Source organism: Hetaerina americana, unplaced genomic scaffold (assembly GCF_022747635.1).
Source record: "Hetaerina americana unplaced genomic scaffold, ioHetAmer1.1.p SCAF_22, whole genome shotgun sequence".
NCBI classification, from domain to species: domain Eukaryota; kingdom Metazoa; phylum Arthropoda; class Insecta; order Odonata; family Calopterygidae; genus Hetaerina; species Hetaerina americana.
In genome coordinates this window covers 7,498,303-7,519,220 of record NW_027286786.1, presented here as the reverse complement: position 1 = coordinate 7,519,220, position 20,918 = coordinate 7,498,303, and the positions used below count along the sequence as shown (strand labels likewise).

At 40.2% G+C, this 20,918-nt stretch overlaps 1 protein-coding gene across 1 annotated transcript; it reads right to left on the bottom strand.

Annotated features, from left to right (window-relative positions):
• Nucleotides 1-333: 333 nt before the first annotated feature.
• Nucleotides 334-11,580, bottom strand: LOC139689315 (opsin-1-like). The gene is made up of 9 exons (XM_071586394.1): nucleotides 11,396-11,580; nucleotides 9,673-9,791; nucleotides 6,544-6,782; nucleotides 6,322-6,428; nucleotides 5,780-5,886; nucleotides 5,275-5,422; nucleotides 2,330-2,440; nucleotides 1,989-2,155; nucleotides 334-732 (listed from the first exon to the last, which is right to left on the bottom strand). Exons 2-9 carry the CDS (start codon nucleotides 9,789-9,791, stop codon nucleotides 603-605), a joined length of 1,128 nt encoding a protein of 375 aa, XP_071442495.1. The 5' UTR covers nucleotides 11,396-11,580; the 3' UTR covers nucleotides 334-602.
• Nucleotides 11,581-20,918: the final 9,338 nt, after the last annotated feature.

Genomic DNA, 20,918 nt, shown 5'->3' with positions numbered 1-20,918 from the left:
GTTCCACCTACTCTGGTTAATTTACTTCTGATTTCTTCTTTAACAACCTTTCTCTACAAGAAACATGCTTCTTAAGCGTTTCCTCCTGATATGATGATTCGTACAGTATCGGAAAAATATTAATTCATTTTGTTAGTACACAGAATAAAACATTTTAACCTTAATATAAGTTACTTTCATTTTGAAATCAGCTCTTTGTGTTTTTCTCGATAAAATGCATCAAGCTCAAATGCTATTACAGCGACTATAGTAAATGGTTTTCCTCCGTGGTGCCACACGTTTGCCAGTGGTGCTTTGTGACCCAAGGTTTGAATGAATTCATTCAAATATCAATTATGTTTATAAAATGGCGCATTTATTGGGATAAAAAATGGTAACAGATAATGCGTTGGTTGCTCCACAGAAGTGAAACTCATTCATATATTATTGTTTGCTTCTCTCTTCGTTTCTTCCCCAGGCATCTTCTATGCTTGGTCTGTAGCAATCGATTTGCCGCGGAGCATTTAACGGAGACGTTTGCTGTTTCCTGTTGGGCGTCCGTCCCTTCACTGGAGGGGGGTCGGTGCCGGCAGGGCTCCGTCTCTCCCCCATGCAAGCCTCGCCTAAGCCTTTTCCTCAGTGGAGGCCGCGGTGCCGCTCGATTGGTTGTCGGCCGCGGGAGCTGCGGGCTCCGGGCCTCCGCAGGCGAGGAAGGGCAGCTTCTCGTTGAGTGCGGCTCTGTATTTGGGGTGGCTGTGAGAAGAGACGAGGGGTATTAGTGCTCGTGTTAATTTTAAAAGACTTCATGGGCGGTCAAATGACCTTGATTGCAGCAGGGTTCATTTCACACGAGTTGCTCTTAAATTGAAAGAGATTCAACTATAATACGCAAATAGCAATTGTAATATTCTTCCAGTTGTGTGCTTATAATCATGGAACCGAAACTGCCTCCTTTCACACCGAATTTCATCTCGTTACTTACCTAAGCTGATGCTCTTTACACTAGATATGTATCCTTGCGTGCCGGGTTGTGTTGTTTGCGATAGCTAAGACACTCATTAAGCCGAAGAAATCGCTACTACCGTGAGTTTTTTGACCCATCAAGTGTTCTAATTAGGTTTACGGTACCATTTCGCCCAGTTCATCTTAATATAACTTACAAATTTGTCATTACTTTGAGATATGAGCAATGTACCCCATGAATTGGCTTTTACAGGGGTTAATATATTTTAAAACTAAAAAGAGGCTAGGCGCCGACGAAAGTAAACTATGATGAAAATCCATAATCTCAGACTGCAGTGATATTGATTCATTGACTTCAGGTTATGCCATTTTAAATGTTTTACGAACGAGCTATGACACTGTTTCATATTTTTTCTGCGCGATCTACTATGATCAAGAGAATTTGTCATTTAATCCCCGCTGGTTGAGCTTTTTTTTCTAAACTTCGAATCTTGGCCTCAAATTGCCTTTGAACTCAAAGAGATTTCAACGCCGATCATGCACCACCAATTGGCACCACTGGTCTGGGGCTAAAACGTTGCACAACAATGATAAAATATATTGTTTAATTGAAATATTACACAAAACAGAAATTGCCAGTCAAAGAAAAATAGAATTTCCATTCAAAGTTCTTTTTTGGAAGATTTATAAGAAACTTGTCATGGTTTGAAAATGGGGATATTAAGAAAACTGCAAAATCCTAAACCTGTTTAGTAGTTAAAATAAATATTAGCTGACTATTTTTCAAAGTTCCACGTTTGAATTTGAATGTATCTTATTAATTAGAATTCGGGTTTTATTTTCAGGCATCCCATTCAGTTAGTTTAACTTATTAATTGTGCAACCTGGAAGAGAAATTGTAACATTATTGACTACACCTTGTTGTGTGAAGAAGGCGATTGGAAAACTTGAATAGTGGACAGGCAATAATGCCGGAACAAGTTGTCATCCACTTGTAGACGATCGAATTTTTTATGCCTGTACTTTGATGGTATACTCGTACACACCTGATACCGTAGACAATTGGGTTGTAGACGGCGTTAGCCTTGGCGAAGAGAGATCCCCAGATGGTGACGAGGGGGCTGATGGTCATGGTCTCAAAGATTCCAGCGAAGTTGATGATGAGGTACGGGGTCCAGGCCATGAACCAGAGGGAGATGGTCATCAAGGCAATCTGAGGGGAGAGAATAGAGAGAGAGGGCAGCGGGGTGGCGAAGGGAATACTGCTCTTCCCCCCCGACTCAAGAGAAACTGCCCGCTGTGCAAAGTTTAAGGACTCAAGCGCAGGAGATTCGACATTTTCAGAGGGAATTGGTACGACGGGCAAGAAGGATCCTATTTCTCTCACCTTGGCCAGCTTGCATTCGGCGCTGGTGTTCTGTGCATCCGCGGATCGAAGGGATGCCACGTTCATCTTCTTGGCCTGCTCCCTCATGGCCTTCTCGTGGGCAGCCACGGCCTTTAGGGGAAAATTATTATTTGTTAAACATTTGGTGGTGTTTAAACGGAGATGATATAAATGCAAATTATCCTGTCATATCTTAAAAAGTTGATCTGCATACATCTTTTCGAGTTTTTATGTTGCATCTAATCTAAATTCATAAAAAGTAATGAAGAATTAAGTGTCTTTTAAAGGTAAAACAATCACAAAATGAACAATTATGGGTGCAGTACTTCCGTCGAATGTTCCTGTTTACTATGCTGTTTCATGATAGCTCAGGGGTGCCTGAGGGTGTTGAAGGCACTAGAGACGACGGCAGACAGCCGTGTTTCAGTGAGGCCTTACTCGGCGTGCGCAGCTGCGCCAACAGCAGCATTCTGTGGATTGCGCGCAGCTGCGCCATAGGCACTTCCCAATCCCTGGGCGCATCTCCTGAAAGGTGGTCCCTTCCATTTGCGATTTTCCTTCTTAAGGGGTAGCCGTCTCGCGCTCGCAATACGAATCCATATTTGTTGAATTTTAATCCTCACTTCAGTAAAGAATTTAAGATGGATTGTAATCACACAATGAAAGAAAAAACAAGGCATAGTTCCCATTTTGCAAAAAATTATACTCTATCTTCCGTCTAATTGACGCCTTTATTTTTTGAGCATCGGTGTAAACCAAAAAGGATAATAGGAATATTTTGGCTCTGTATGTTAGTTTACGCGTGTTTGTTTTATTCACGTCATTAAATGTAATTCAGTTCAAAAAGGATTTGTTGCATAATTTTAAAGTATATATTTTAAAATCTACCTAAATATGATAATCGTAGCCAGCAATAAATTTCTTTTTTAGTGCTTTTTAGTTTGATTTCAATTCCAGGACTAAGATTTAGCTGCCCAGTGGTTGCTTGTGGTCTTGAAGGCGCAATATGGAGAGGTTGATTGTGACCTAAGTAAGAGCACTCGGTGGATAAGCAACCAATGCCAATCATCAGGCATACTTGGATGGTACAGGGTTCCATCCTCGAGTGAGATGCTTCGGAAATAGCCCGATTCCCCGTGTTATCCTACTTTAGACAGTGTCTCCCATCTGCAGCCTGTAGCCCACCCATTAATGACCCGTCGGAGAAGATGTTTCTCCTCCTTTATTTACTATAAGATGTAGACAAAAGCGGCCCTCTCACGCCGCATGCGGTAAAATTGGCTTTGGAGATCCTATTACTGTGATGTTGCTCTTGCTGGTAATATCCATGTTTATAGCCCGGAGACCTGTGGTTTGCCTTGTTTTTACACTTATCAGCTGAATGAAAGGCATGATTGAGATAAACCGCAAGATTGATCATCGGAATCGATTGACGAGTGGGCATGCACGTGATCGTAGTTAGCAATCCGGTAGAAGTTAAAGAGGGAACGCAACTGAGGTCCAAGGAGTAGAATCCAAAGAATCCCAAATCTAAAAACACATGGGGAACTGCGAGGAAGAGGAATTGGGAAACATCTGGGAAGCAATGGTGAAAACGGCGGTGAACTCGGATGTAAAGACAAGCATTGACCACAGGAGACCGATATGGGCGGAGCAAAGATAATTAAAAGAAGGGGTAGTGGGCATTAACAAGATTGGCCTATCCAAAGGCAGGGAAAGAGCAGAAATATTGATTCTTACTCCACATTGCCCTTCTAGCGGTGTTATACTTTGTGGAATTGATCTTCGAAGAAGAACTCTCGTCGGGAATATTTGAACATTTCATATTGATTATGTTCTCTTAAAACAAATCAAAATCAAGTTTTGAACTTCAAGGCGTTGGCGCCAAGAGTAAACTAGTACTGGAAAATTGCCAGTGTGCATTTCAAGCGTGAGAAACAACATTGGAATTCCTGTTGGGTGGAAAGGTTCGCTCAAACAGAATATCCTTTCGTCCTTCATCAAGCACTAGATGAAACTGTTAGGAATAAACATGCCAGGAATATATTGAATTCAGATGCTATCATATAACGAGAGAGGGTTATACTATCAAAAGTAAAAGTTGAAGGAGAGAGGCAACAAGGACGGAAGATATTCAGCGGCGATGTAGTTAAAACGAAAACCAAAAAAGGATTAAGAAAATGTCGAGAAAGAAATTCCTCAAGGATTTTTTTAGCCTCTATTTCATTTTCAGGGGAATAAAAATTGAGAACAGGATTTCAATTTTTCTAATCAGAAATCAATTTTTGCATGAATATACAGCCACTATTATGATATTTGCTGGCTGATCTTCATAGTAATATTTAAGCTCTAGCAGGGTTGTTATACCCTATGGGTGAAACTATTAAAAGTTAAAGTCATATTTAACAAAAACCATATTAATTAATTATCGAAGACTAGAATGCTTGCGTGGAACTAGGGTATAAAAAACTGGAGGAAGCTGAAACATTGTGTTAATGAGGTGGAAGAATCATCGTTGATGGAATTAGAAAAAGATCGTGAATGACATATCGCAGGTTCCATATCTCCTTCTTTTAGAAGAAATACTTTTAAACAGTTTTAGAAAAATACATCTGAATGGAAGAAAACAGAAATGTGTAAATACTGAAAATGCTCTTCTATAGGTAATTAGGGAAATGAGAAAGATTAAATGGACAGTGGGAATGGCCAAAGAAGGAAAGGAGAAGAATGAAATTGATTGAAAACACTGCTGGAGGTGGGAAACATCTTTGGCAAACCCTAAATAAGCACCCTTCTGAGGGTATAATGAAAGCAAGAGGTATGGAGGAAGGTCACCAATAGAATATATTTAAAAATAATGGAAGATGCATAGGTAGGCTAAGAAGGAAGTGATAGTGCATTCTGAAGTTTACTTCAATTCGGAGTATTTCTCTTTGAGCACGAACCTGGACGATGAAGGTGTATGAGTAGATGATGGTGAGGAGAGGCAGCCAGTAGCAGAAAACAGAGTAGACGAGGATGTAGCTCTTGTGGAACCAGTCCTTGGTCAGGTAGTCAGTGCCGCAAGCGGTCATGTTGCCCTCCGGGACGTACCTGAGCGGGAATTAGAGTTAGGAACATACTCTTTTTCAACAGTTCATACTCTTTTTAACTATGCTTATGAATATTCTAAATATTTATTTTGGGACGAAATGCACTTCTTTTTTAACATCTGAAATAAAGAAACTGAAACAGTAAAACATTAGCGGTCTAATTGGAGTCTCCAGACAATCGTTCAAACTAAAAGATGTAAAATAAACTGGAAATCTAGATTTGGACCAGATCTTTTAGCAATATTAAGTATTTGCGTTTGTAATGCGTTTTATGAGTGAATAAAGGCAATAAATGCCAGAAATACCACGGGAAAGATAATTCAATGCATTGATGCTCTCTTAAAGTTAAGAAGCATACCTGTTCCAGCCGAACATTGGGAAGATGGTCCAGACGGCGGCGTGCGCCCAAACCAGCAAGATCCACAGCAGGGCCTTCTTAACTGTAAGGGGCTGCCCAGATAACCCCTGTCAGATTATAGGAAGAGAAATGTTTAAGATGGTTCGGCAAGAGATCATAATTAATGTCAAAAGATGACCGCAATGCTGCATTTGAATTTGGCCAATTAAAAAACTTATTGGCCGTGTAAATTTCCATCCATTGCTCATCCGAGTGTGATCTTCAACTCGCGTTCAGATATAAGGAAAACATATCAGCGAGGATCATTGATGATCCATTATACACCCCAGTTAAATTCGAAGCCATTCATTTTCATGTTTCGAATCACATGTCCCGACGTGTGGAATTCCGTGTGATATTGCTAAAATATTCCATGAAGGCAATTGATGACGGACCTCATGACTCGTGGTAGTGATTCAGTCGTCTCAATATGTATCATCAGTGAGATAAGAATTACATCAGTAACCTCAAGGGGACGATCTTTGTGATAAATTATATCTCACCTTGACGATGACGTTGTATCGGTCCAAGGCAATCGTCACCATGGTCCAGATGGATGCGCAGCCGAAGAGCGAGCCAGCGAAAGCATAGAGATCGCACATCAAGGGGCCTGAGGGAGAAATGGTCGAGTGCATGGAGTGAATTAAATTTCAATGAACCTTATTCTATGGAATTTTAAATTGAATTTTAATAAATAGGAGTACTTTAAAATTCGCGGATCATACCGAATATCCAGGTTTCATGATAGCAGTTGACCAGCATGAAGGGGCACATGACGACCATCATGAGGAAGTCGGAGACTGCGAGGTTGACGACCAGCAGGTTGGAGGGGGTTCGCAGGGACTTGGTGGTCGAGAAGATGTAGATGACGACCCCGTTGCCGCACCAGGAGACCACGCCAAGGCACCCGATGACGAATCCCAGGATTCCGTGCCACAGGGGGTTCATGGGAGGGAACTGGTACCTGGAAGCGGGGGTGGCCTTCATTCAAACTCTCCTCGTTTCGTGGGGCGGTTTTCATTTCACATCATTTTCAGGGAACTTTGCACCAGTTAAAAATGCCATTTGTATTAAGAGAATGAAGAAACGTTATACGACGGATCTATCTTTTCGTATTAAGTAGTGTAGAGCACAAAAGGGGTATGGAAAATGGCTCCCCAATGGGCATTTCTCTCTGCATGTGCCTCAGCTGCATTCAAAACCTTTGTGATAAACTGATGATAAGTCTTCATCTTTCTGGTTAGAACGTAGTTGAAGTATTATGCCTTAATGCGTAGTACATGCTTTAGTGGGGAGCCTTGCCTGACGTAATATCAGTAATCTCAAATATATCCCTAATAAATGCCTAAATAGTTAAATAAATGATTAGACTAGTTTCACCCTGAATAATGAATCACTAAATAAAGGAATTTTTGTTGTCCAGGAAAATTTTATGCATGAGAAAAATAACAGAGTTAAGAAATAAATCAGAGAAAACCTAGTTCCATTTTTATTCAGTGAGATAAATAACTTTAAAAACTTTAGAACTTTAAAAATCGGTACCATAGATAAAAAACGATTTACAATTCCCGGATTTTAAAGCTCACAATGCATTACCATCATGTTTACATTGGTGCATTGAAAGAGAACATCTTATCTACAGCTGAGTATGTTTGGGGGAGGGGGGAAGGAGGGAAGCCTTGCCAGGGAAGGAAAGCTCAAGAAAAGCAGGGAGGGGACGAAAGTGATTTCCAGGGAGGGTTGCCTGGTGACGGGAAAATATACATTTTTAGCCCGGAGTGCTGTGATTACTATGTTTGCGCCGTGACAAATTGAATAACAGACGTGATTTAGTTCTCTCGAGTAAAATATGCCATGGTCTAGTCAAGTCTCCCACTCTGATCTACTGGAGGGAGCTACTCGAGACATCCTACAAGAGCATAAAATGTGATGGCAACGGAACCATCAATAATGGGTATACGTGGGTTATTCGATAAGCCGTTAGACCAAATAGAAAGACGAATTATTTGGGGTGAATTTCTTTTAAATTTCCAGCATAATATCCTTTCAGCTTGATACCCTTTTTACTAGTTTCTCTAACTTTTTTAGGCCGTCCAAAAAGCAGGAATTTGAAATATCCTCAAAATAGGTATCAGTGTTGGCAATTACCTCGTTCGTCATGAATCACAGTCTACAAAGCTATTTTTTTCAACTTTTGAATTATAAAATGGAGTTGGGGGCCAAATCTGGTGAATATGGTGGATGTTGCTATCATTCAAACTATATTTCCGTTATTTTCGCCATCAAAACTGATCAGCTGTGCACCCGCGCATTATCTTGTTTGGAAGAGAATAATTTTCTCTGTCAAATGAGGAAGCATTTCCTTCACTGCTTCACTCAACTGATACAATAACGAGGTATAACACGAACTATCCATTTATCGTTTGTCCTTTTTGCAAGTTATTGATCTAGCAGATTCCCCGTGAATCCCAAAAAACCTTGGCCATCATCTTGTCGGCGGATTTTATCGTCTTTGCCTTCCTCGGAGCCTAATCGCCTTTAGAAAGCCAAAGTTTCCACTGTTCCTTTGTCTCTGGAGTGCAATAATGCGTCCAAATTTTGTCCATAGTTATGTATTGACGCAGAAACTCGTCAGGGTTGCGACGGAAAAGCGTCAAACACACCTCCGAATCGACACCATGAGCAAAAAAGCACCACTCACCTTGCCGAGATTTGTTTGACATACAATTTTTCATGCAGAACTGAAAACACTGTACCTTGTGATATTCCTCTAGCCTCAGCTATTTCGTAAACTTGATTCCTCTATCACAAAATCTATATCTTGGATGTTGTCAATCGTTTCGGAGGAAGCCACTTCCGCTGGACGTCCCGAACGATGTTCCATCGTATGCGGATGTACGACCGCGTTTAAACTCATTTACCCAAATAAAAACGATCGCAAACACAGGAGCATATGTACCATTGACTGCACCCAAATGGGCTTTGATCTCTTTTGGTGTCATGCCTTTTAAGTAGAAGTGTTTAATCACCAAATGAAACTTTTCTTTTCCATTTTTCTGGACTTTTTCCAAGTAGCACTGAATTTTATGGCATTCTGTAGTATTTTGTAAAAGGAATTGTAGTTTCGAATCGAAGTAAACTTTCGATGGAAAAATACTATAGTTAATGCAGTATGCCTTTTTATGAAGATAGTTGCACGACAATTATTTATAATTCTATTTTCTAAAGAAATGAAGCAACCAATAAAAATAAACTTTTAATTCCCTTCTCATTTGAGTCTCTTTAATAATATGGAGTAGAACCTGAGACTTAAACTATACACAAAGTAGCTAATTATTTACTTGAGAAAATTGAATGCCTTATAAAGTTTGAAATTTGTTTAACTTCTGGTTTTTGAAAAAACGGAATTGCAAAAAGCATTGCAGTTCTTGGCTAATCTTTTAAAATGGGATAAAATCTACACACAAGGAGGATTCTCAGTGCACTTTGAAGGAGCGGAACAAGTTTGCAGACGGAATATTGCGATGGGAACAAACGGAAATATGCATCCTGCAATGAATGAAGGAGAATGCTGCGGGAGCGAGGAATACGGAGGAAGAAAGGCCAGTATGGAGAAGGAAAGAGTGCAGGACGAGCCAGCCCAATTGATCGCGGTACTTTGTTGCTGTAGTTATTTCTAACCGAGCTTTAATCCCTGCACTGCTTTTGGGAGAATTAAACTTGCAATGCGAGGCTCGAGGTCGAACGAAGTCCACGATGCTGTGGCGTGAATGAGCAACCGGCAGACTCAAGGACCCCACCGCCATCTCCAGGCGAGCGGATGGGTGTTTGACAGCGATAGCGTTTCGACTTACCAGTGAGGGTCGATTAAGTGCAGCATTTCCGGGAGGACCATGTCCACCACGGTCTGGTTGGAGGCGCCACCGCCCCAGCGAGCGGCCACCGGCTCACCCAGCATCGTTGCGGACGCCATCTTGAATCAGAAGCACAGAAGACTCGTAAGCGTCCGGTTTACCATGGGCGACATAGGATAAATATATATCCGTGTGTTTGTACATGTATGTTTGTATCGAAACAAAGATTTCGATCAGATGTGCTTCACGTGGCAGTCACCACCAACCCATTCTTATGCAGACGGTGAACTATGGCAACAGATGGTGTACTGTGACACAGTCATGCCTATGCATCGTATCGGTCAAACGAGAGCTATCCACTGATTTAGTATCTTCGAAGTTACCCTGGCAATCCGGTAATATACGACGATGAATTATAATTCAGCCCATTCCAATGTTCCAATTCCAATTCAGCCCAGCCAATTGTTCAGCCCAGTACGCGGGATTTTATTATTTTGGACAAACCTCACGGAAATTTCCAGTTTATATATCTGTGAATGGCATTCATTTTAGCAGATATACCCTCGGGGAATAAATTTTCCATCACAATCCAACTTTTCACGACATATGAAGTAATAGCTTAAACCATGCAAACATTTTGGATGCATATGACAAGCCAATAAAGCGGTTAAAGAGACTGTTTACTTAAGATTAATAATGAAAAATAACTAACGAAGTCATACAATGAAATATTAACATGTGATCGCAAACCACAGGGAAATGTTGAATCAATCTGACGGGGTTTTAGGGGCCGAGGTTCAGAAGTAAATTTCACTTGATCTAATCAATTTGATCTAAATCACAAAATAAAAATTGGCTAGCACGAAGCATTGGGAGTTTAAGCGTATCTCCATTAGGTGCCACAGAAATAATTTCTATGGAATACCAAATTCTTTTCCAACGCCCACTCACAAGGGTAGAAATTGCCAAATGTCTTTCCTTGTTCTAAAGAGATAGAAATGCTCATAAAAATCACTATAATTGGAAATCTTATCAATTTAAATCTAATATCATGTCAGATTTCGCTCTATCTGCTTATCCTTGATCGCGTTTATAGGGGCTGCGAAGGAGCAGCAACCCATTGGTCCACGAACTGTAGCCCCGTGACTCTCGGACGCGGGGGGGAAGGAGTGGGGCATGCCCACGGTCGGTAATTACCGACTTACACCCCCTTGGATGTTATGCCAAATATAATTGATACATGCCATCTATAATATCTAGTACGTTGTTCAGCCCAGATGTTGGAATCATTGGCGGGTTAATTAGAAAATCGTGTGATAAATGTGGGGTGAAATCAATATAAACATGGCAAATGTTTCAAAGATTTCTAGAAAGAGGTCGAACGTTAAAACCGTTGGTCATAAAGTAGAGGTGTTTATGGACCTCTAAGTCGGTCAATTCGGTATGGCAAGAAAAAATACATGAAAAGCTAGTTCACGTCCATCAACATTTTCAAGTTCTTAGTATCGACAAATTGAACATTGTTCAAAAAATAGCGAATCGCAACCTCTTCCATTTGAATCCTGCTACCAGTTTGATATGTGTTATCGAAACACTCCTTGTGTCCCCGGCATACGACAGAGACACCATTCCGAAGAACGGTGGGCACCTGAGAGCATAGGCCTCATTGGTTATTCTTTTGAGGGCACGGAGACCCGCTCTCGATCACCCTCGCCTTACGTACATGGAGGGAGTTGAGAGGATCGCAGTTGACCTCGGACGACGTGCCGCCTTGCGTGATGCCCTTCCGAAGACGCGACTCTCGTCGGAGAAGAGGAAGGCGCCTGGGGGGTCTCTCGCGAATTGCAGGCTCGCGTCGAAGAACTCGTGGGCGGCGGTGGTGTGGTGAGAGGCACGCTGCTACGTCTCTGACGGGGAGCGTGGACCGGAGCGCCAATATATACGGGGGGCGAAGAGGGAGGGGGCAGGGCGTCCGGAGGGAGGGGCGGCGGAAGTGGAGCGCCGTGCGTGCATCCTCGGCGGTGCTGTGCTGTAACCACCTGCGGCCGATGGAACCCTAACTCGTTTACGGGAGCAACCTTGGGACCCACTGGGGGCGTAATTCCTTTAGAGAGGGACTTCCCTTTCGCGGAATACTCTTTGCTCGAAGATGTCGGCCGGGGACCGATTTGGGGCGCGGGGAGGGGGGAACCGAAGGGCCATTTACGTTATATATATATATATATATATATATATATATATATATATATATATATATATATATGTATATATGACTATAAAAATAGTAATCAACCCGAAGGTCGGTTTAGTAGGTGATGGTAGATATCACCCAGTACTAAGCCCTATACGGTCTGTGAAATTCACACATCAGAGTAGGGGGGTCGGTTCCTTTCCCTGCGCCGGTTTACATATTTAACACAAAAATATAAATAGATAACACGCAAAAGGGCACATTCATATTTCAGAAAGATTAAGCTTTCGGCCTTCCCTGAGGCCTGAAGAAGGTCTCAGAGAAGGCCGAAATCCATCCAAGACACATATATAATTATGTACAAATAAACAACTGCATATATTCATATATATATAGTACATATAAATCTGAAAATTAATTTGGGGAACAATCATGCTGATACGATACGATAAACATTCACAATGCTACACAAGACTAGACCCAATTGGGATATAATTTTACGGACATTTTTGAGGCCCATAAACCATGATCTCAGAAAAAATTCCTTTTTCACTCACAGGTGGCGGCATATGTTTCGCTCAGAATTAAGTTTTGAACTAGGCTTTAATAATTAGTTTGCCTCAATGGTGACAATCCTTTTTTGACAATGGCACGATCCTTTATGTCGCTATTAGTTTATAATTTATTAATGTACATCATGATTTTTGCCAACAGCTGAGCCAACGTACACTGTAAACAGCTGTGTGAATATTTGACTGTCTCGGATTATTTATTTTAGAGTTTTTAAGTGCATAATTTTCGGTTGATTTTTAGGGCAAAATTTGATCGTCGCGAACCATTCTTTAAAAGATGACTTTTAAATTGCATCAGTTTTCATTATGCTTGAAAAAACCAATGTATCTATCTATCTGGTACCCATTAGCCACTGCTAGGGTGTGTAGCTGGAGATGATTGACACTAGGCATTCAATATTCACAACTAAGGTTTTCTTTTCTCTTGGTTACACTTTAGTTTTTCGAGATTCTATCCTTATGATCGATTTCATCTTCAATTTTGAATTGTATATTTACCTCCTTAATCCATTGAGTTAAAATTTTATTTTCAATGAGTACGAATCCATGCCCTGAGAAGAAATAGCTGGGTAAAATTTTCAGTGGTTATAAGACTCATATTCAATAGTTAAGAAATAATTTCTTATTAGTGGGGCTAATGAATAGCACTCTGAGCTTCTGACCGCAAGGCCTGGGTTCGATTCGGGGTAACGCTGCTGGGCACACTCAACTTGTGTCTACGATACCTGTATAGTAACTATTCGCCGCCACTAGGGTGAGTGGCAGGGGTGATTACACACTAAGCATGCGACTTCAAAAGTGGACTTTCTTAAATTTTAGTAAAAATGATAAAGGTAAACACAATTATCACCCTGAAGTTCGGTTTGAATGGTGAGGGTGGAGTCCCGCAAATACTTAGAATAGTTACAATTTATTCCTGGTTTTGTTTTGTGCGGCAAGGAAACATAGGCATTTGATCAGGACGATAGACGTAGATTGGAGGATTTTTGAAAAGTGGGTGCGGAGAAGGATGGAGAAGATGAAATAGACTGAAAGGAAAACAAACGTCGAAGTGCTAGTTGTGGTGAAAGGGGACGACTCAGGAAAATCCAAAGGAGGCAAAAACAAGGATTCAGAGCTCTCTTGACATTGTAATCGATTGTATATATATATATATATATATATATATATATATATATATATATATATATATGAACTCCTTCAAGGGAGAGAATAAAATCTGCAGTTCCTTCTCTCCTTTGAGAAAGGTGATTTGGGCACCAAAAATTCGGGATACGTTTGAGTTTCATTAATGTGTGTTTCTCTTTGTTTTGTTCACTAGCGCTATTTAACTTTGCTTATGCATATTTGAATTCATATTAACTTTTACTGATTAAGATTCCTAAAAGAAAATTCAATCGATATATTTCAATAGATAATTAGTTTCATTTGGAATCATTGTTTATTCATCTAAACATTTTCAATTAGCGCCTTAAAATTATTTCACGGAGGAATAATTATTACGAAAATCGCATTCGTAACGTATGACATGCAAACGCATATAGTGGAGCGGGGCGCATTTTTATTCTTCCGAAACGCCAAAATATACAGTTATGCGATACATTTTGGGATGAAGCAGCTTTTATCTTTGTCTCTCTTTCGCTTGGCATGTTTAATTTTCGATGAATGACTATACGCGATAACATCTCTCTCTTCCTAAACCCTGTTCATTTTAATATGTGTAAAATAAAAAATTCTGTCTTAAGACTCTTAGAAAGTGATTTATTTCAGGATAGATGAATAAAATGAGTAATTTTTGCAATGGAAAAAAATGTTTTTGACCGTTAAATTTCAAATCTAAGTTCGACTTACCTCTAATTCCGATTTTTTATATTTACGTAGAGTGGTCAGGAAGCTGTGTAGAGCCAAACTGTGATAATATCATATGTATTTGTCGCAGAATTTTAAAACGTCTCCGTCTGGAGACGCAGGTGCGATTTATGACCCCCCCACTCCATGTGGTCCAAACATTTTCTTCAATCGCTGTTGAATTTCTTGAGTTGAAAATATAATATACTCTGACCAGAGTGAACCTAAGATATTTATTGCTAAAAGGATAAGTAATAGTATCGTAGAGAAAGCACAATAGAAATGTATTCCTAAGATATAAATCAAGAGTTAGATTAGCTGTAATTTGAATTTGAATGATAAAATGTAGCTGAGTAACGACGAGGTCTGCGGTAGATGAAAGGGGCGTTCGGAGGAATTTTAAGTTGAAGAAGATGGGAAAATAATTTAGTTGAAAAAAATGGCTAAAGACAGGCAGAAAAAATGCGCTAACATATTTATTAATTTAATATTCAGAGAATGCGTCGCAAAAGCTTGGCGCGCTGGTGAACATATCAGTACAACTTCTCAAGTACTAAGGGGAAGAGGCGCTGGGGGAAATCCATGGAGTATTGGAAGACGGTTACAAAAGAGAGAATAATTAATAGCAGACTGCGAAACGAGGACAACGCAACAAAATGCAGCAATTATAGAACGAATTTGCTACTCTGAGATGCAGTAACAGTGTTCGTTTATAGAAATAATAAAATTAAAAAGAATATTGTTGTGCATTGGAATGGATCAGTTTGGATTTAGAAGTGGACGAGGATCTCAAAAAAAGTGTTTAAAGTGAATGAATATGATGAAACCGTTGGGGTAATGGAGGATACAAAACTTTTCAATTTTGAGCCTTGTTGCTTGACATGATGTAGATTACACAAAAGATTACAAACAGATCACTTCCACCATTCACATATTTATTACGACCCAGTTTTCGCTTATGGCAGCACCATTAAGCCTGATGATACTGTAATTAGCCAAACCTGGTTTGTAATAAATATTTAAGAGGGGGAAGTGATCCGTTTGTAATCTTTTGCGTAATGCTCTGTTTGCAATATTTTGAGAAGTTTCGTTTCCTCTCAGTAATGCTTGGACTTCAGACTTTATGACAGATAGCATTGATGACAACACGATATAAATGTGATTTTGGAAGGGAAAATGTCGAAGGAAAGGATGTAAGAGAATGGCCAAGAAGAGATACACGTGGCATTCCCACACTTGGGAATGGAAATCTCCTTCTTTTTTTCCGCTACCTCAATGGACCGCCGCTTCAGGGTTGCTCCCTCGGGAGGTTTTCCTCTCTCAAGTTCGCACTCCTTCTCCGTCAGGGCCCGTCCAAGGCACTCCCGAAGCTTTTTTCATTTCAATCGCACATCAATGGCACTCTTGATCCAGAGATTGAAGATGGCTCAATCACCCTCACTCTTTCCTTTCCTCTCTTCTCGCACATCCAATACAGGGTTCTAATTTCATTGCAACGACATCGAACAGGATGTGAATAACTATCATATCATTTTTAAGAAACACCTATGCGCTTTAATATGCGAACATTTTCATTTCAATCGAAGTAATTCAATGATTTTGTGGCATCGATTGGCGTAATGAATGGCTGTCGGTTCTTTCCACTCTCTTTTCTATTATTAAATTCAGGGTAAAAATAGCTTTTCTTGTCGGCTCTTTATCTTAAATCCGAAATGGCGACCAACAAGTTACTTCTCTGATTTACGCTCCATTATTTTTGCTAATGAGTCGACCGATGAATTTTACATCAGACTCATGTTTGATTAGACTCACGATTCGAAAATTTCGCTTTAATCATTCGCATCTTTTTTGAAAACATTGTTTTTAAATAAGTTCTTCCGAGCGTACAGTTCATTCAATTTCATGAGTCCTTTTGTGCAGTTTCCTTAAAGACTGCTCTCGGCCATTTTTAATCAGCCCGGAGGGAGCGTCTCTTTACGAGTAGGATTATCGTATTGGCTTCTAATGCGCGTCCCGTTTCTCTCTTCTTTTTCCTCTCAATAATAATTTTTCTCCTTGTGCTTTCAATAAGTTATATCTTAGCATTTTAGATGTTCAATATTCTCCGTTCTTTCTCTTCATCGTGAAGTGCCTCTCGCTCTTGTGCTATACTGTGATTTTGTGTATTCAGCATGAGGATGTGAATTATGAATTTTGCATTTCTTCGCCTAAATTATTTGTCCATATATTATTGCCTTCCAACTTAATTATTTCTCATCCTTTTGTGAAGCAGCTCCCTTCCAGATTTCGGGCTCTTCCGACTTCTCCTTTCTTCAGATACACTCCCACTCCTCCTCTGTGGGCTTCCTCTTGACGGCCTCTCCCCTACTGACTGCTTCTTTTGTGGCTTCCACAAGTCTTCTTTCAATATTTTGCCATCCTTCTGCTCTGCCTGGGTCAACATGGTTTTATTTTTCAAAACCTCTTTAAAAACCCTTCGGAAGGTCAGCTTCGGTTGAGTTTTCGTCTAATTTTCTAACGGCCTTCTCTTTACATTTCTTAGTTCCTTCGAATTAAAATGATGCAGTTTTGCCACTACACTAAGATCAGCGTCGATATCAGGTTTTTCAAAGTATTTTACATTTCTCATGATATTGACTCTCATATTTGCGATAATGTAGTTGATTTGAACTCCTATTCGAACATAATAAAGAACAGATGGTAGCCATTTTCCATTGAGAAATTTATTAATTTAATTTTTTATTATTTTATTAATTATGCACTGGAAAATTGCTACTATCCGTTCTTTATTGCGTTCGAATTCCACTCCATCGCGTCTGAATCTACTCAATTGGAACTCCTATTCTATTTTATTGAATTCTCCTGGTCCACATTTCTCCACGGCGTGTATTATGCCCTTAATCTGCCACTGCTAATTTAAGTTGCGTTCTCAGCTCGATTATTTTCTTGTTCTTGTTCCACATCCATACTTTCCGTCAGCTTATCATTGAGCTTTCATTTTTTTTTTAGCGAGAGCTCCACATTCTCCCAGGATAACGATTTTTCTTCGGGTTCTTTTCCTTCCACGGCAATTTCGTTCGTTAATTTCAGCGTGGGTTATTAACATATGTACTGCTATGAACTCATCTGAGTAGATTTGCTATTTAAACATGCATTCTATTAGTAATATGATTGAAATATCTTACCTCCTGATACTCTACTTGGGCTTTATGGACTAGAGTAACTGTACCGGGGCAAATGCTGCACCTTGTTCATATATGAGTAATGGTTTTTAGTTTCCACCGTAAACGCGCCATCTTCTTCAGACGGGACCTTAGGATTTTATCTTCTAATTGCAAATATTGCGCAATCCCATTATTCGCATTATTTCCGTCGTAGGCGGGTCCGTTCGGGCTCGAATCCTATAGTGTCCATGAAAAACACACACCAGGCGACCTCCAACTGTGCCCATCAAACATCCAGATTGATTACTGTAGCTGGCTGATAATTGATCAGTCGTTATCACAAAATCTTCAGAATGCTACTGGGTTATTTTTCGTTGAGCTAGGCGTACCACCCGTTAAGTAATTACTGTTGAACTGCATTTATAATAATATCATTTGAATGAGCTTTTAAGATTACTCTTCCTTTCTTATCCTATTTTCCTGTCCATATGGCCTCGTACTGTTGTCCAATCACAGTAAAGGGACACTGCAAATATATTGCAGAGTAATATGGTATTGCAAATCAAAATCGCTGTAATTTTTTATCACAGCATAAATGAATATTAACTTTTGTTAAAATATAATAGCTTTAAAAATTTTGTTATTTCACCAATACTGTCTATGCACACTCCGTGCAACTCATGACCTTTTACATAATTACCTGGACAAAGTTATGATGTATATTAAAGTTTTTCATGAAATTATGTCAGTTTCTTGGTATTTGCTGCTAATAGGTCTTGACCAATACATTCCCTTCTTATTCAATTTATTTACTCATATTATTATTAGGTAATCTACCGGTTAAGGTAGGTTTTTGGATGGATGTAATTACTAAAATAAATAATTTGTGACCCCTAGCAAAACACAACATTCTACTCTACATTAGGTCCCTCTTCATCTCTGAGTACTTTCTTCCTCCCTTCATCCCGTCCAACATCCCTATCCAGTTCCTTCCCTTTCCTCGTTTGCCTAACATTCTCCCCTCTATTATAGTCCTCAACATCCCACTGCCGGTCAATACGCCAATCATCCACTTTTCCTGCCTCCATATGATTTCTCCAAACAAACCCCTTTCTTCGGCCACCATACCAAGTACTTCCTCATTTGTTTTCTTCTCTGTCCAGTCTACGTCTATCCTCCTGCTTCAATGACCACGTTTCCGCACCGTACATATCTACACTCCATATCAAAGTTTTTACCAGTTTTTTCTTAATACCATTACTCAACGCCCCTGTCATCAACTCCCTCCACCTTGTGAAAGCCTCTTTGCCTAGCGCAATTCTTCTCCTTACGTCCTTACTACTTTGACCGCGTTGGTCCAAAACACTACCGAGATACGTTAACTGTTCTACCTGCTCTGTTCTACCTGCTCTAGCTCTACTTTTGCTCTCCTATTTTAATGTTTAGCTTAGCCTTTTTCTTTCTAGAAATTCGCATAACCTTTGTTTTATTAATATTGATTCTCATCCCATGCCTGTCGCACTGAATTTCCAATTCACTCAGCAATGATTGCAACCCCTTGGCTAACTGACAAACCTAAGCTTGATCATCAGCAAACCTAACTGATTTTACGAATTCCCCGCCCACTTTCATTCCTACCTCCAGTTCTTCCCACACCTCTCTTATCATTTCCTCTGCATAGAGGTTGAACAGCAACGGTGATAATGGGCAACCCTGCCTTATACCTCTTTCTAACACTGCCCATCCGGACTCCCCGTTCCCCGAGCGCACCTTAGCAGTCTGAGGTATGTCAAGTTTACAGATTAGCCTCCTTTCCTTCAATCTATTCCCATTTTCTGCAAGATACTCATTAGTTTTCCCCAATTCACTCTATCAAACGCTTTTTCGAAATCTACAAAACAGACAAATACCTCCTGGTTGTGTTCTATATTCCTCTCGATTAATATTCTCATTACTGCAATGGCATCACGCGTACCTCTCCCCTTCCTAAACCTAAACTGATCATCCGCTAAGTAATCATTTGCCCTACTCTCTATCCTTTTCTTTATGATCCTGAGAACATTTTTAGCTGCGTGCGATATCAAAATTATCGTCCTGTAGTCCGCACATGAGCCTTTACCATTTTCGGAATAGGAACTAAAACTGATCTCATAAAGTCTTCCGCCCAGATTCCTTCCTCATAAATACTACGGTTCCGCCAATATAGCCTCTTCCTCCCACATTTTCCTAAGCATTTCAATAGTTCCGCGGGAATGTTATCCACCCCCCCGGGGCCTTATTTAGTTTCATTTCCCTTAATACCCCTTCTATCTCATCGCCGAGTATGCCTGGACCTAAGCTATTTTCCTCTACGTCATATTCTTTATCAATGTCTAACTTTGTTGGTCGAAGATCTTTACTATACAGTTCTTCTATATATTCCTTCCATCTCTCTTGGATCTTCCCTGCGTCAACTATTACCCTACCCGCCTTATCTCTAATTGTTAGTATAGGTCTCTCTTTCTTACTTTCCGATAAAGATTTGCTATACAGCGCACCAACATCACCCTTACTCTGCAGACTTTCCAGACTGCGTCTTCCCCCGGGCTTTTTGGCTTTATTTGTTGCCCGCCTCAATTTATTGTTTAATTCTTTGTACTTTATTTTTCCTAACTCTGTGTTAACATTCTTCAATTTTCTCCGCTCATCCATCTTTGTCATCATCTCATCCGTAATCCATGGTTTCCTAGTCCTTTTAGCGTTAACAGTTCCAATAGTGTCTTTTGCGGCTTTAGACAAAACTTTCTTGATACTTTCCCATTTTTCTTCGATAGTACTTGGCTCTTTACGATCCTCCATGATAACTCTACCGCCTGTTGGTACTCCTTCCCTTTCAAACCATTTAATGCTTCTACATTCCATTTTTTAACTCGCCGCCTCTTCCTTATCTTTTTGAAACGGACACTACATTTCATAACAACTAAATTGTGGTCAGAGTCCGCATCCGCTCCCGGGAACCTGTGCGAATTTATCACACTGTTCCTAAACCTTTGCCTAACCAGGATATAATCTAGCTGATACCTCTCTGAGTCACCTGGAATTTTCCATGTATTCCTACGTGTTTTGTGGTGTGTAAACCAAGTGTTGGTAACGACTAATCCCTGTCTCCTGCGGAACTCAACTGCTTTCTCCCCGCGGCCATTCTTCGTGCCTAAACCGTAGTCTCCCACCTCATCACCATCTCTTCTTTCGCCTACCGTCGCATTCCAATCCCCCATCAATATCAAATGTTTCCCCGCGGTAACATCCGTGAGTATGTCCTCTAACTGATCGTATATCCTATTGACTTCTTCTTCCTTATGGTTTCTCGGTGGCATGTATACCTGAAAAATAACCAAGTCCGTCGGTTCTGCTTTTATCTCCACTAGTAGTAATCTATCCGTTACCTGCTCTATGTTGACTACGGTTCTTCCTACCTCTTTATTTAATACT

Coding starts and splice junctions, on each gene's coding strand:
- LOC139689315 (XM_071586394.1), bottom strand. CDS start 9,791: ATGGCGTCCGCAACGATGCTGGGTGAGCCGGTGGCCGCTCGCTGGGGC. Junction 5,423..5,779: donor CCAATGTTCGGCTGGAACAG/GTATGCTTCTTA, acceptor ATTCCCGCTCAG/GTACGTCCCGGAGGGCAACA. Junction 733..1,988: donor CCAATTGTCTACGGTATCAG/GTGTGTACGAGT, acceptor CTCTTCTCACAG/CCACCCCAAATACAGAGCCG.